This window comes from Dreissena polymorpha, chromosome 13, assembly GCF_020536995.1.
Source record: "Dreissena polymorpha isolate Duluth1 chromosome 13, UMN_Dpol_1.0, whole genome shotgun sequence".
In the NCBI taxonomy this organism is placed as follows: Eukaryota; Metazoa; Mollusca; class Bivalvia; order Myida; family Dreissenidae; genus Dreissena; species Dreissena polymorpha.
The window spans coordinates 36,995,497-37,011,311 of NC_068367.1; the positions used below are offsets into that span (position 1 = coordinate 36,995,497).

Sequence of the window (15,815 nt, forward strand, 5' to 3'; positions counted from 1 at the left end):
TCGAAAACTAAACGCAAAGTGTAACAGAATTTCAGACAGACAGACAGACGGACGGCAATAGCATTTTTCCTGTAATAACTTAACATACATGTATATGTTTACCAGAACATCAATCTCCTTTCAGTTTCATAATTTCTAATAAATACATTTATATTTTCTCAAGACCAGAGCTAAATCATGAATGTAAGTGAAAATCAACCACAATGAAGATAAATCTATGCACTGTACCTGGTCTTCCATGATGTAATTAAGTGGTGCAACCACTATTGCTATCATAGGTTCAGCTGCACCTGTTTTCTTCTGAATTAAATACGGCAGAAGTTGATATATTATACTCTCGCCGAAGCCGGTTGGTAATATCGCCACGGTATCAATCCCATTCCATAATTACTGTAGAGTTTGTTCTTGCTCTGGCTTCAGAGCATAGAAAATCCCCATTTTCATCTTTGCAAAATGTAAACAACTCGCAAAGTCGGCCATGTTTGTTTTTACTATGTGATTTTGATTCGCGTAGGCCCGCGTAGGTAGACCGCAATACCGCTTCCGAAATGTGTATTCATACTATCTCCTTCGAGGTACTTATCCGATGTTTGACGGAAAGGGCCGAGAATGTGCGATTGGCTCTATATAGGGATCGGTACAGGCTAATTTTACCGGTCAAAAATTTGACCGGTTATTCTTAGAAACATATCGCGAGATTATTCGAGGTTCAGGGGAAGTAATCCGTGTACCATTTCCGGTGTATTTTCCTGAACATTTTTAGGTCACAACATACCAAAAGATTTCCTGCACAAATTCAATGTAAAAACAATAATTTTAACAAAAAATAAAGTCAAACTTTTGCGCGTAGACACCCCCATAACCATACCTTTTCTTAAAGAGCATTCCAAGCCGCAATGATTCAAACAATAAAAAACATAGGTCCTCCAATATGTAAGAAAGAACTCAATGCGAATCAGCGGTCACTGTTTTATGGCCATCTTTTTACTGGCATCTCTCCAGTTGATGATGGTTTCCCGCCAACTGTCAAAGTCTTATGTAGTCTCCAACCTAAAAGCAAAACGGGGAATTTGTATTGTACAACAATGTTTTCCCTACCACATGAACACAGAAATATTCAAAAATAAAGTCATGGCAAGTGCCCGTACAGAGAATTGTGTCTTCAAATAAATGAAGATTTTGTTTTTAGAGGGTATAGCATTGAACACCAAAAGTATTTAGTGTATTGTAACCTATAAGAGAAATTTATTTTGACTGAAATGTGTTTTTCTTTCATATTATTATCTTCCCATCCATATTGCACCAATATATTAAGTTTGGCTGGATAAGCTGTCCATTTGGCCATTTTGTTTCATATTTTCACACGCGGGTGTTTTCAGTCCGAAGGAGGCGATATTAGGCCTGTTAAAGCTTAACTGCCCCTTTAAGATTTAAAGCTGTTGTGTTCAATATCTGCAATAAAATACCAAAACAAACCAAATAGACATGCAAGTGGGGCTAATGTGTGGTGGGGAAAGAATGAATTTGTTAGATATTTTCACTCTAAGCAATTTTGATAATGTCTTTTTGGTGTGTTTTTTTTAATCATCCCAAAAATGCCAATTTCAAAGCAAAAACAATCCAATTTCTTCCAAGACAATAAACTAATTAGTCAAAATGAGAGATCAAAGATATTTTGAAGTGTAGAAATCAATAAGCTTCCAATAACTTGTTATTTCACACCAATAAAAGTGTAAAATCTTGAAAGCGCCTTGTCGATCGGTGCCCATTTACTTACCAGCCGCCAATGAAATATTCTAGCATATAATGTCATGGGTGCCTTTTTACTGCAGCAGATGGTCAATATGCATTGCCAGCTCTCATTTAGAGGTTCAAGACAATACAAATTTTCATATTTTGGACACAAAATAAGTACTTTAGGCTATTTTTATGGTGGCAATCTGGTCCAAAAGGGAGTTTGTAACCAAGCGAAAGAATACAATGCTCATTTGTGGGGTGGAGGTGGGGGGGGGGTTTAAGCTGGAAGGAAAAGTTCAATTGAACAAAATACACATATGTAGGCAAGCATATATATATTACAGTGTTTTTTATGACAATTTCGGGGCCGATATTCGGCCCCATTCCCCTCAAAAAAGAGTATATATTTTTCCCCCATTTTGTAAAAAAAATTCCCTCCAAAAGTTAAAAAAAAAAAAATTATATTTTTTTTTTTAGAAAGAACTGTCTCATAATCATGATAAATATATCATAAACAACTAACCAAGTATATAGCTATAATTTATATTATTTTTAATTATTATAAAGAGTTGTATTAAATAGTTTTTCACAAATCAGTGAACTTTTCACATTAATTGCATTTTTCTCCCAAAATTATAGCTTTTAAAGGCAGGGTTTAAAGGGACCGTCAACCACGAATGACGAAACAAGAACAGTTCCAAAATACCGTATTTTTTACAATTATTAGTTTATATGGATTTAAATATCACGACTGGTATATAACATTGCTTGAAAAAAAGTTGTTTAGTTTTCATATTTTCAGTATAATCGGTAATCAGTTTTTTTTCTGCATGGGTACAGGTACCAGGTAACTACCAATTAACTTTAAATAACGCAAGTAGATTGCTCATCATCGTCACGTGGTTAACCTAGAAATGCAAAGTGAATTGTATATATTTTATATATCAAATGATCAATCTACTTGCGTTATTTATAGTGTGTATATCGTTATGTCACCTATTTCCGCGATGTACTTTCGATTTGACATCGCGATATTTTATTACCGAATATACTGAAAATATGACCTTTTTTCAAGTAATGTAATATACCAGTCGTGATATTTTAATCAATATAAACTAATAATTGTACAAAAAATACGGTATTTTAGAACTTTTCTTTTTCCTCATTCGTGGTTGACGGTCCCTTTAAATAAAGTTTGAGGATCAGATATTTATCTTGAATTCAATTGAATGAGAATCATTTTTTTATTTAGATTAAGGTTAATCAACAGATTTAACGTCGTGTTTCTCCGGAATAACAGCAACCGAAAAGTAACAAACACTATTTTTATTCAAAAATATACATTTAATCAGAAGAAACAAGAATAGAATGTTACATTATATGTACACAATAAAATAAATGTTATACACATGCAGTTCTTTTAAACACATTATGTTATACCGTTGATAAAATAATATATGTACATAAATACAGTTTTACGTGTCTCTTGTTTGGATGTCTATTATGCTTAAATATAATAATATTTTTCATAGAAACATGCAAACACATAGAAAACTATACAAAATATAAAAAATATATACTCAGACCTCTCTTTATTGCGGCATTCATTGTATCGCGCTATTTTTAAATCTATAAATATGCTGCTAGCGCTGCAGCCTACCGGTTGTTTACATTAGTTAGTTAACACATGTTAACATTAGTTAGTTAACACATGTTAACATTAGTTAGGTAACACATGTTAACATTAGTTAGGTAACACATGTTAACATTAGTTAGTTAACACATGTTAACTCTGTGCTTCTTATACGCAGATTTTATTTAAGTCTTGAATAGTATTTTTCTGCATTTCATTTGTGCATTTATTCATGGGAAACATATTTTACATAAACGCCGCCGACATGAACATACCAGTCTATGTTATATTAATGGAATACAACCTTACGCCGCCGACATGAACATACCAGTCTATGTTATATTTATGGAATACAACCTTTTAATAAAGTATTTAAAAGGTCTACTTGGTGATTGACCACTGACAGGATTAATAATTTAATGTATATTAATGGACAAGTTAATGATAAGGCACGTCTGTATTTTTTTTAAAGAACAAATAAATACAGGCATAAATCATAATAAAACGTATAAACAGTAAAACACTAAAATTTCAGCAAAAATGGAAGAAAACAACAACATATGAACAATATTTCAAATCACGATTCGATATTGCTACCTTTATGATTTGTAGACATGATACGAAAAGAAATAAAGAATGAAATAAAAAATTACATGTATAAGCAAACTGGATTTTTAGATTTCACATGTACTTTAAATGATCTGAAAGTATATTCTACAGAATTGAACAGTAATAACAAAAGAGAATTTAAATAAAGTACTTAATATAACACATACACCTATATATCTACAGTGTCAGAATTGAGAGAAAACATGAAATAAAAATAAAATAAATCAAGATACAAAATACAATGTAAAGGTACATATTTCAAATGTTGGCAGTTTGTTATCATACAACGATAATACAGTATAATGTTAAATAAAACAGGATATACTAACATTCTTAAACAAAATATATAATAACATGTATAACCAAACCCAATAATGTTTTATTTGGATCTTATGTTACACACATACCGAATTCTTTACATATCTTGTAAAATGAACACATGTAAATATAAAAAATCTCCATGGATATTGCTTTCGGTGTTAAATTATATGAGTTAGGCATGTCAACAGACACTTCGTAAATGTATTTTAGATTGTCAAATAAAGTAATTGTAGGAGATAAACTGACACACAAAATAAATCACTGAAAAATGATCCAAATTTGAATTATTTTTAATGGTCCCTTAATCAAATAGCACAAGTAGCTGTTCATGGGTAAAAAATAAGGTCATACAAATTTATTTGGTATCACCATTGCGGAAAAAATATGAATAATTAAGATTCCTCCAATGGTAAAAGCTAAAAGAAATGTTTTATTGCAAAACTATTGAATATCATAATTTGTTTAGTACTTTCTAAACCTATTTAACAATTCTGTTTAAATTGATTAGTTACAACTTATGTTTACACAAATCAATGAAAACACCTTAAACTGACTTAACTGAGTCTCATTTAATGTGTGTGACTAGAATATCTACCCTGGTCCCATAAACTTCACTGAATACTGCACTGGTCTTTTGATATATTTTCTTTGACCAATAACCTCTGCTCATCACTCAGTTTATTAAAATAAAATGCATGTCGGTAGAACATTTATGTGGCCATTTGCAATATACAAAAATGATATCTTATGCATGATTGGCTGTGGCTATACACATTTGCGCTGGTTTCTCTACTAAAACTGTTATCTTATCCGTGATTGGCCGTTGCTATATACGCGTGGTATTTACTGGTTTACTACATTAACTAATTATTATCGGAAAATTACCTACCTTGCAGTTGAAAACGTGTGCCAGTCCGCAGATTAACATTAGCTATTTATATAAACTTTCATTTTGATGTTCGGAAAAGGAAGTAGTTTCGTTCTCGAAAAATGTTTACCACAGAAATTTTACTTGTCCCCGGACAAGCCAGCTTTGGAAAACTGCTTGTCCGTAAGGGGAAATTGACGACTCGGACAACTAGGACATCCTATTTCAGAATTCCTGTTACAGGTCCAATTACAGACAATTTAGATTTTTCCCCATGTAATAAATTTATGGAATTGTCCTTAGTGCTCCATTACAGTGACAAAACGAAGTAATAATGTAAGAAGTTTTTAATCCTAACTTAATTTAAAACTGGATCTATATGAAAAAAAACGCAGCAAAGAAAAAACAACAACTTTAAACAAGGGTGATTGTGGAAAACTATAAAAAGTTCAATTCTGACAATGCGGAAAACTTACCCTCTTTTCAGCGATAAAACCATAACAACAAACGGCACTAAGAAAAGTAACAACAATCGTGAACGAAGCCGATCTAAAACAGCGCAAAATGATAATGAGAACAAAAACAAATATAACAGATAGTTATTGAACAATAACTAACAAAATAAACAGGAAGGAAATCAACTGTGTAATTTTCTTTCTAACCAGATTTAGCTTAAATCCGAAATCTAAAGGGTTCATTATTCTTTTCTTTCCACGATCAGACTCCATGCTGAATTTACATTGGTTACTGTTACAACACTTCTGATTGGCTCTTTCATTTTAGATCGACGAATCGTCAACGATTTTTTAAAAACAGCGCGGCGTGAAATATTTATGTTACAACGCTTCTGATTAGCTCTTTCGTTTTAGACCGACGAATCGTCAACAATGTTTCATAAAAACGGTGCGGTGTGACACCACTAAATTTATTTCACTATCGGATAAAAAACAACCGATTTTTAAAGATTTTCAACCGATGATACGGATCGCCAATCGATTAAAAATGAAAACACTGCAATGATGATACTATACACTAATAGGCCCGATAATGATAAACATAGAGGAAAATATATATGGCCTATATCCTTGAAAATTTCGTGTCAACATTGTTCTGCTACCAGTTACTGATTATGGATCTCTTCTTTGAGAATTTCATTGAGAATAGCCTTAAGGTTTCCTAATCCAAACAGAATCGGTCGATTCTCTCCATTCTCCATGTCGGACGTTTTATCACTAGCATTAGCGAAGTCTATTAACCTCATATCGACCCTACATTGTTGCTCAGCATTGGAAGTGAACACTCGCTGTTTACTAGCATGTGTCACGTGATCCGAATGTAATGTCTTTGTGACAATCGTGTTAATTTCTGAAGGAATTTCTATGCTTTCTACATTCCGTCTCGACATGTTTGGAGTTTGCACCGGCGCGTTTTCTACGTGATTATTTTCACTTCGTAGGACGTCGACGATGCATTTTTCCACGGACAGGGACTCGACGTGAGAAAAAGCGCGATGCTCTTTGCCGACCGTTCCACTGTCAGAGATATCACAGTGGTCGAAACATGACTCGCGTTTTGGCGAGACGCTTGACGATATTTTAACGTCAATGATTGGATTTAACGTCAGCGCTTTATTTCGTACATCACTATTTGTATTTTCGTTCGAACACACTGACGGAGTCGAAAGACCGTAGGATAATGAGCTAATAGAAATATTATTGTCATCTACTTTCCGAATCACATCCGTCACATCTTTCTTTTTAATGACGTGATTGCTAGCGACACTGATGACGTCATCAGCAACATGCCCGTCATATAACAGCAGCAACGATGTGGAATGCAGATGGAAATGTTTTTCCTTATTAAGAACACGTTCGAGTGACACAATTTTCTCAATAATTTTTTCTATGACGTCACATCGCAGAAAGAGGCCGTTGTGAAAGAAATGACGTAGCTCCTCTTTTGTGCCAAGCTCGTTAAGTGAACGCCCGTAGTACTTGTCATGGAAAGTGTAGGTGGATGTTTGGATCCGATAACTCTAAAAACAGAAACTTTTAATTAAATCAAGTTGTAAGTAATTATCACTGCTTGGGCATTCTAATTGCTTTAAACCCTACCAAACCATTCATGCCTCATATAACGCGACTTGCAATGTATGAAAGTAATTTTAAGTAAAACTGCTCAAAGGAAATAAAAATGTTTTGTATTAAACCGCACAAATAGTCATTTCAAACGCGATGTAAGAGGCCTTGCTAATTTACTAGATGACACTCGTGATGTATCATTTAAGTCTGCCAAGTTTTTGTGTGTGTTTAAAAAAATGTATAGAAATACTTCAACTTACACATCTTACAGTCTTAAATCGCAAACATGAGTCACGTGACTAGTTACCTGACTCCCGCAGATTCGAAAACCCAGCGAGGCGGAAGTGGTTTCCGTGCACCTGCGCTCTTTCAACATCCGCTTTTCCTCGCTTTCATTTTCGCTGAATTGTCGTTTGCCCATTTTTAGATCCATAAGACACGGCTTGACGCAGTCCCAGACGAGATTTTCAAGCATGATAAAACCTTATTGGACGTTAAGGACCATTCTAAAATCTTTTTTGTGATATGATGACAGATGTAAAAGTATTTGAACACCGCGCAATCACAACCTCGATGAAATATTTGAAACCACCATATTATATACGTTCGTGATATCTACCAAAATAGTATTACTTGAATGAGACAATATATGCGAACACACATGTTATTGTACCAACATTTCATGAGTGTAAATGGCTTTAAAGCTGTCGCTCTTAACCCATTTATGGCTAGCGTCTAGAAAAAAGTCCTTGGCAAACAGCGTAGACCCAGATGAGAAGCCGCATGATGCGGCGTCACATCAGGGTCTGCGCTGTTTGCTTAAAAGAATTTCTGTAAGAAATATTCTAAATATAGAAATAAATATACTAGACATCTCTAATTTTGGAAATAAATTGATCCAATTTAGAAAGATGGGAGAGTCCACTAGGCATAAATGGGTTACACAGACTAAGAAGGGTTACTGAAGTTGTAAATACTGGGGATAGCGACGTTACTTGTATCAGGATGCAGGATCACATGACTTTGTGGGATTCCCAATTAAACGTTAATGAATGTAAACAAACCGGTAAGTGGTGCTTTTTTCAAATAATTTTTTAAAACAATTAAGAATTTCAACTAGTGCATACAAAACAGAATTGTATGCTGCTTATGGCAAATTGAAATTCATAAGAATTATTTTATTGAATGAGCATGTGTTCTTGTTAAAAAATTATGGGTGTATTGCACAATTATGTTTCACGCAACTTTAAATTTTGTCACCGATTTCAGACGTATTCAATTATTTATTCTTATAACTTAAGTTATCGGCACTAACCGCAAAGAACTGTCGTTTATGCACTTTAGATTTGTGCAAATATATTTCAATACTTGAGATTAAAACGTTATTTTAAAAAAAGCACCACTTGCCGCTGAGTTTACATCCATTAAGGTTTAATTAGGGACCCCACAAAGTCACGTGATCCGGCACCCTGTTTAATTAGTATCTGAGCGGACCATGACCAATCAAGCCTAACTGACTGCCTTGTCGTCATATAAAATTTATAAACATACAAAGAACGTTTTCATGATACATCCACAATAAAGGATACGTTGAGGCTGGTTGTTGGCCCAGAATCCATAGCGACTGATCTGTCTTTCAACGCACGTGCTACTCCATGAGCGGAGTTTCGGAGTCTCTTGGAGTATACTGCAGAAAACGTAACACGTTTTAATAGAAAACATGAAGGCATTGTGAATTTGTATATTTATCGCCACTTTGCTATCTAAGTATAGTTCAGATCGACAGGAAGTAAACCACGAACGCGTTAGTTCAAATGGTTTAATAAACCCATGTATGCCTAGCGTCTAGAAAAAAGGCATTGGCAAACAGCGTAGACCCAGATGAGACGCCTCATGATGCGGCGTCTCATCATGGTTTTCGCTGTTTGCTTAAATGAATTTCTGTAAGAATTATTCTAAATATAGAAATAAATATCCTAGACATCCCTAATTTTGGAAATAAATTGATCCAATTTAGAAGGATGGAAGAGTCCACTAGGCATAAATGGGTTTATAGCCAGTTAAACATCAGGACAATAGGTGGGCGTTGGTCAATAAACAACGAGAATGCAAATATTGTATTACTTCTTATATGAGTCGCGTTCTGAGAAAAAAGGGCATAATGAATGTGCGTAAAGTGTCGTCCCAGATTAGCCTGTGCAGTCCGCACAGGCTAATAAGGGACGACACTTTCCGCTTAAACTAGATTTTCGGTAAAGAAGGACTTCCTTAAAACGAAAAATACTATTAAAGCGGAAAGTGTCGTCCCTGATTAGCCTGTGCGGACTGCACAGGCTAATCTGGGACGACACTTTACGCACATGCATTATGCCCAGATTTCGCAGAACGCGACTCATATGATCAGACAAACGTTTTTGGAATGATATCAGAAAGTTCTAAACGGTATTAATTTATGATATATCCAATTAGGAATGTTGGTTTATTACAATTTCATATAACCATGTCATGTTTGGTAACTATTTTTTATTTCAATAATATATCTTGTAACGATGATGACGTTCTGATACATTATATCGTTGTAATTATATTGTGTATTCATTTAGAAATTTTCTACATGAAAATAATATATTTATCGTGCGTAAAGACTTAAACTAGACGTATTTAACATATTGTGAAATAATACATGTTGTTGTGTTTCGAACAATTTATTTTAATATATGTATTTATTTCGATATCCACTCGGAAAAGTAAATACTTGGCTCCTTTAATTGAGCATCACAGCTTTGTATTAAAAGCACATCAGCGGGACAATCTATTTACCAATCATTCGTCAGTACGTCGCTTTTCGGCTGCTTCTTCCGTCGCTTGGCAACCAGGAAGTCGCACGTGCCCGCGTTTTCGTAGCGGGACATGTCGTCGTTTTTTATCAGCGCGCGCGGCACGGTCGCCATGAGGCACTTCCGTGAATCCTTCACTTCGCAGCTTACGTAAGTCTCACCTGGGGTTGAAATTTGTTTAGTTTAAACTTTTTTATTTAAAGGGACCTTTTCACGTTGTGGTAAATTTACAAACATTTGTTTCAGATTCAAAATTTTTCGTTTTAGTTCTAATATTTGTGAGAAAACAGTAATACTTAACATTTACCATGCTCTAAAAATAGCCATTATATGCATCTTTTGAAAAACCTGAAAATTATAAAGCGTTGCAACGCGAAACGACTGAATAATTTGGAGAGTTCTGTTGCTGTCGTTATATTTTGTAAAACTAAGAGAATTGCTTATAAAAAGTATAAAATACATCCATCATCGTATGAGCCCGGTTGGCCGAGTGGTCTAAATGGTTGACTTTTATTCCAGGACTCCAGGCGTCAGTGGTATGAGCACTGTTTAGGGTTACTTTTTTCTTTTTTCTTTTTTTTTTACTTGAGATTTTTAGATTCAATGTTTACATTTATCAATATAAAACATTAAATTGGCGGGTGCGGTGGTCGAGTGGTAACACTCTGGTCTACCATTCCAGAGGTCCCCGGTTCAAATCCCGGCCGGGGCACTGGAAATATCAGAAATGCTTCAAGTGTTTCCCACCCAACTAGAGATGTACTGGTATGAAACCCAGGTAATTCTCGCGTGTATCGGTGCTATACACTGAGCACGTAAAAGAACCAAGGTATCTATTCTCAAAGAGCTAGGGTATCGCACCCGGATTCCTTGTATCCCAATACTGTCTCATCTGCTTGCTGTCTCTTCAGCAAAAACCAAACGACCCCATTGGAAAGAAGTGCTTGCACTTTCATGGGTTATCCTTGACCGCAAGGTCAAAATAAATACATACATACATACATACATACAAATGACACATTTCAATACAAGGCAAATCTGTGACTAGGTCCCTTTAAGCTCGATTGAATAGAATGCCTAAGGCAAATTGAAACACTCTCGATTACGGTTCCTGCGTAGAACAAGAACGAATTGACACGTTGTTGTCGTTATTGCTGTTTTTGTTTTAAATCTATTTATTTGTGCTCTTTTGCGTCGAAAAGTAAGCAAGGACCTCCTATTGCTAGGCGAAAACGATATACACTATCCCAATGTGACCTCGAGTTGTTATTTTTGTTTCTGGAAACAACGATATTTCTAACCTTTGACAATTAAAATAAAATGCAGTAGCTGTTAAGTTTCTTTTTAAGCAAACCCAACATTTTCAAAACGGTTTCAAAGAAATAAAAAGTGGCAAAATGAAGCGGTTGGTAGATAATCGGACCCCTTCCAAGCAACATTTCTTTAGGGATTGGCAATTGCCACCATACCTCTGATTTAAGTATAGCAATTATAAGTTATTGGCTGCATGTGTAAAATGACTGAAATAATTGGTCAACTAATCGCCATACTATGATTGAAATTATCGGTAAACTGAACGCCGTAATATGACTGAAATAATTGTTTAACTGACCGCCGTAATATGACTGAAATAGTTGTTTAACTGACCGCCGTATTATGACTGAAATAATTGGTAAACTGACCGACGTAATATGACTGAAATAGTTGGTAAACTGACCGACGTAATATGACTGAAATAGTTGTTTAACTGACCGCCGTATTATGACTGAAATAGTTGTTTAACTGACCGCCGTATTATGACTGAAATAATTGGTAAACTGACCGACGTAATATGACTGATATAGTTGGTAAACTGACCGCCGTAATATGACTGAAATAGTTGGTAAACTGACCGACGTAATATGACGTAATATAACCAAATAAAATTGAGGTATATTTTATTTGGTTAACTAGGCAGGTTACGAGGCCAATTACGTGAAACATTTCATAACCGACCAAATGATCCCACGAACTCAAACATATTCTATTTACCTAAATACTTTGGAATGAATTGCTTCAATGCGTCCGGGGCGTTCGCATAGAACCAGCTCTCCCGCTCGACGTACGGTTTACAGATTGTCGTCTGCCCAATCTCCAGAACGCACGTGTGACCTCCAACTTGGTGCTTGAAAGGTCGAAGTTCAATCGTAACGTCATCTTTACCCGGGAAACCGGAAATCGACCTGATTGGACGAGGTTCCGCTGCCGTTTCTTTGTTAACTTGACCGCACACAATCGTCTTCAGAATTCGCGACTTGTCGATGCCGTCGTCACCAACGTCAGAACGGCAAACGTTCAGCGCTCTGGGTTGTCTGTGATCGCCGGCAGTGAGGTCACCTGATTCCGTCTCCAGATGTCCCGACATGATTAAGTGCTGAATATATACAAATTTTAATAATCAATTTAATATTATATACGCATATTGAATAAGTCAATACTGATAGTAAAGCTCAATTTGTTGTTGACGCGCAGGTACTACTAAAAAGTACACTTTACTATAATCTAACTCCGGTCCATTTTAGTATATATTTTGTACCCCGAGCACAAGTAGTATACTTAAGAGTACCCGGGGTACGTTAAAATAGTACCAGAGCAGACAATCAACAATCGAACAATATTATACGGAGCTTACATTTAAATATCCTCTAAATTGGAGAAAATAGTCCAATCAAAGTTAATTGGGAAAGCTAAAGAATCAATCAACACGATTTCAGTAAAGTTTTCTGCTACACATGTTTTCAAATAAATGTTCTCTAAGCCCGATTATGAAACATTTGTTGGGCACACCTACTTGAAATTGCTACGTAAACAAAATTACTCGTACGATTCTGCCTATGGTTGCGTTTCTTAAATGTATTGGGGATTATCGTAAATTCTTTGCAACCATAAAGTCTATTCAAATAGGTATTCTAGAGAAAAGCATTGGGGTAGTGTATAAAAGTGTCAAAGGTTATGCAGAACGGTATGATACATTTACTTTATATTGTCCATTTGCTTTGTTTAAACAAATATTGGATTTTTTTGTAATCAGGTGTTGTTTTTTTCTATATAAATGTGTACATGTATTATATATTTGTTCACCTTTATAACGCTAAGTTTTAGGAACTCAATTTTTGTGATTTCCTCTTTTTAGACAAAATATTTGTGTGTGATTGATATTTTTCGTGCACCCAGATCTTCTCCTATTTTTAATGACAACATTTTCGGACAGTTGCATTTTATCCGCATTCATCCTACCTACATTTGCGTTAATTCATTGACATATCAAACCTCCTATGGATCAGCAGACGATTGATTGTTTAAATCTGCCACTGGTCTAATGGTCGCTATTTTGAACTTCAATATGGCCGCAAATTCGTAAATGTGTAAATGTCAGGGAAAATGTTTAAATAACAAAAAAGATCGAAACATTAAAAAACAGTGGACATTTATTTTATGTGGTACGGTTCTATCTTACGGAGGGTTCCGGAGATAGTCGATGTATCACGATTGAGTTTAAAACCGTTGATTTTACAATCGAATGACGGTTATAAAACCTGGAAAATGAATACTAGCAGTCAGTTAAATTAACGTTTGCTTTATTTGGGTTGATTGCCACGTGTCCTCCATACAGGTTATGATTTCACCCGTAGCGGTTAGTAGTTTCGGATTACATTACCAGGTAGCAGAATCAACGGGGTTTTCGGGGGTTTACACACGGACTGGACAGAATGCAAACACACCGTTAAAACTTGATTTTTGCAAATATCTCAAGTTATTAAAATTCATTTGCAAAAATCTTTAGTGAATGAAAGACAGTTTTTCTTGCAGTGAAACCAGATATCATAAGGTATAAGAATAAATCTTACAATACGTCTGAAATCGGCGACAAAAATTCACGTTGCGTTAAGCATAACCGTATAAATGAATGCAGTGCACATATAATTTTTTAACAAGAACACACGCTTATTAGATAAAGCAATTCTGATGTTTTTCACACTACCATAAGCAGCATAAAAATATTTTTATGCACTAGTTGAAATCCTTAAAAAATATTTTTTAAAGTTGTTCGAAAAAAATTACTCATACCGGTTCCCACAAAGTCTTGTGATCCTGCACCCTGTGTTAGTAGTTTCGTAATTAAAATGAAAATCTAAAGGAAACCATTAAGATCTGCGTTATGTAATCACTAGGGCTGCAGAACCATTCTGTATAAAAAACAATACTCGTGAGAACAGCACTAGGTTACATACAACTATGAAAATAAATATTCGGAACCGAAATATCCAGGTGTGGATCCGTACCCGCGAATCTGAAGTTGGATCCGATATCATCTGATATTTCGGGTACCCGTTGCAGCCCTAGTAATCACAGATGAAATGTGTCTCTTTTATCATGTTGTCTTCACATTTTCGAACAATTACTGTTGGAATAATTATTTTGTATTTTTTATACACGAAAAAACACATAAGATTTTAAAGTGACAGAAAACGCAATTATGGTATACGTTTCCAATGTGTTCACACTAATGAAAATCTTTGTTCACTTAGACTCTCTGAAAAAAATGAAATAAATTTACACTAAGCAAATAAATAAAATTCTTAACTACAATATTAAAAAAAGTGTGGAATTGATCGGTAATTGAGTAGGTGAACTTATTAATGTTTTTATTTAGATCAGAGTCAGATAAAATCGCAATTTATCTTCATGTGCGTAAGCGACCACTGCCTCTCTATCTTTGTTTGAATAGACAGTAGTTTTTAACACAGATATAACTTGTTTTGTAAGGCCAAATGCCGCACTTGTGCCATTTATCAAAATTGAAAACGGCACATATCACTACGTTAACTACGTACACTTATTTACAATAGCAACAATACATTGTAAAACAACCCCTGAAGGCCTAACGAATCTGTAATCGATACTGCTGAATGTTACTGTTTGTACACTGTACCCATGGCCATGTCAAATTTTGAATTTATTGGGGCGTGACATATTGCATTCATATTTCAGTCTGACTGATTGTGAGTGTGCTAAAACGAACCCGTAAAAGTCACAATACAAAAGCAAAAAGAATCAAAGCGCTGAAGGCACTGAAGTTGTTCGCTGTTGTCGTTCTTGATTAGCTTGTGCGCATTGCACAGACTAATCAGTGTGCACAGGCTTATCGTATTTGACATGCATTAAGCCCCGTTTCCCTGAAAGCAGCCAATATGTACAGATTTCAATGATAAACACCAGGCTGGCCAATGTCGTCCTACATGCTGGTAAACACACTCACTGCATTAGTAGATGCAGACGCTCCTAAGCATTCGTCGTCTGCAGTGCAGACAGGCAGTGGCAATTTGTATCTAGCATAGTGAGTCCTTAGCGTAGGTAAGCCAGCTAAGCTGATACTGATTTGCAAAACATGCTCTGTAAATTTAGTCGGCCGCTAACGCGACCAACTAAAAATAATTCTAAACAAGTAAGAATGTGTCTAACTCCGAATTGGCTTATACACACATCATCTGCGTCAGTCAACATAGGCGGATTCAGCAGGCTGGCCGCAACGAGGTTTCACTTTCTTGAAAATGTTTCGTTGACTAAAAATGTTTACTTCATTTTACTTTTTGATTCCTTATACACTCAAACATTTTCTTTCGCGCTTCATTACAAAAAAAAAAACTTCATTAAGCGCATCGCGCTAAAACGATGCAATGTTTTTGCGG

General features: G+C 35.3%; 1 protein-coding gene across 6 annotated transcripts in view; it reads right to left on the reverse strand.

Moving 5' to 3' along the window:
- Positions 1 to 3,048: 3,048 nt before the first annotated feature.
- The window catches only part of LOC127854870 (uncharacterized), a 39,975-nt gene continuing 27,208 nt past the window's right edge, over positions 3,049 to 15,815 (reverse strand). For 5 of the 6 annotated variants that reach the window (XM_052389958.1, XM_052389957.1, XM_052389959.1 and 2 more), the window contains exons 2-6: positions 12,118 to 12,499; positions 10,070 to 10,247; positions 8,839 to 8,936; positions 7,557 to 7,732; positions 3,049 to 7,203 (exon numbers count right to left, since the gene is read on the reverse strand). In XM_052389958.1, the coding sequence (XP_052245918.1) occupies positions 6,289 to 7,203; positions 7,557 to 7,732; positions 8,839 to 8,936; positions 10,070 to 10,247; positions 12,118 to 12,499 (1,749 nt within the window). In that variant the 3' untranslated portion in view covers positions 3,049 to 6,288. The remainder of the gene's footprint in view (positions 7,204 to 7,556; positions 7,733 to 8,838; positions 8,937 to 10,069; positions 10,248 to 12,117; positions 12,500 to 15,815) is intronic. The other variant, XR_008037182.1, reaches the window with a different exon arrangement.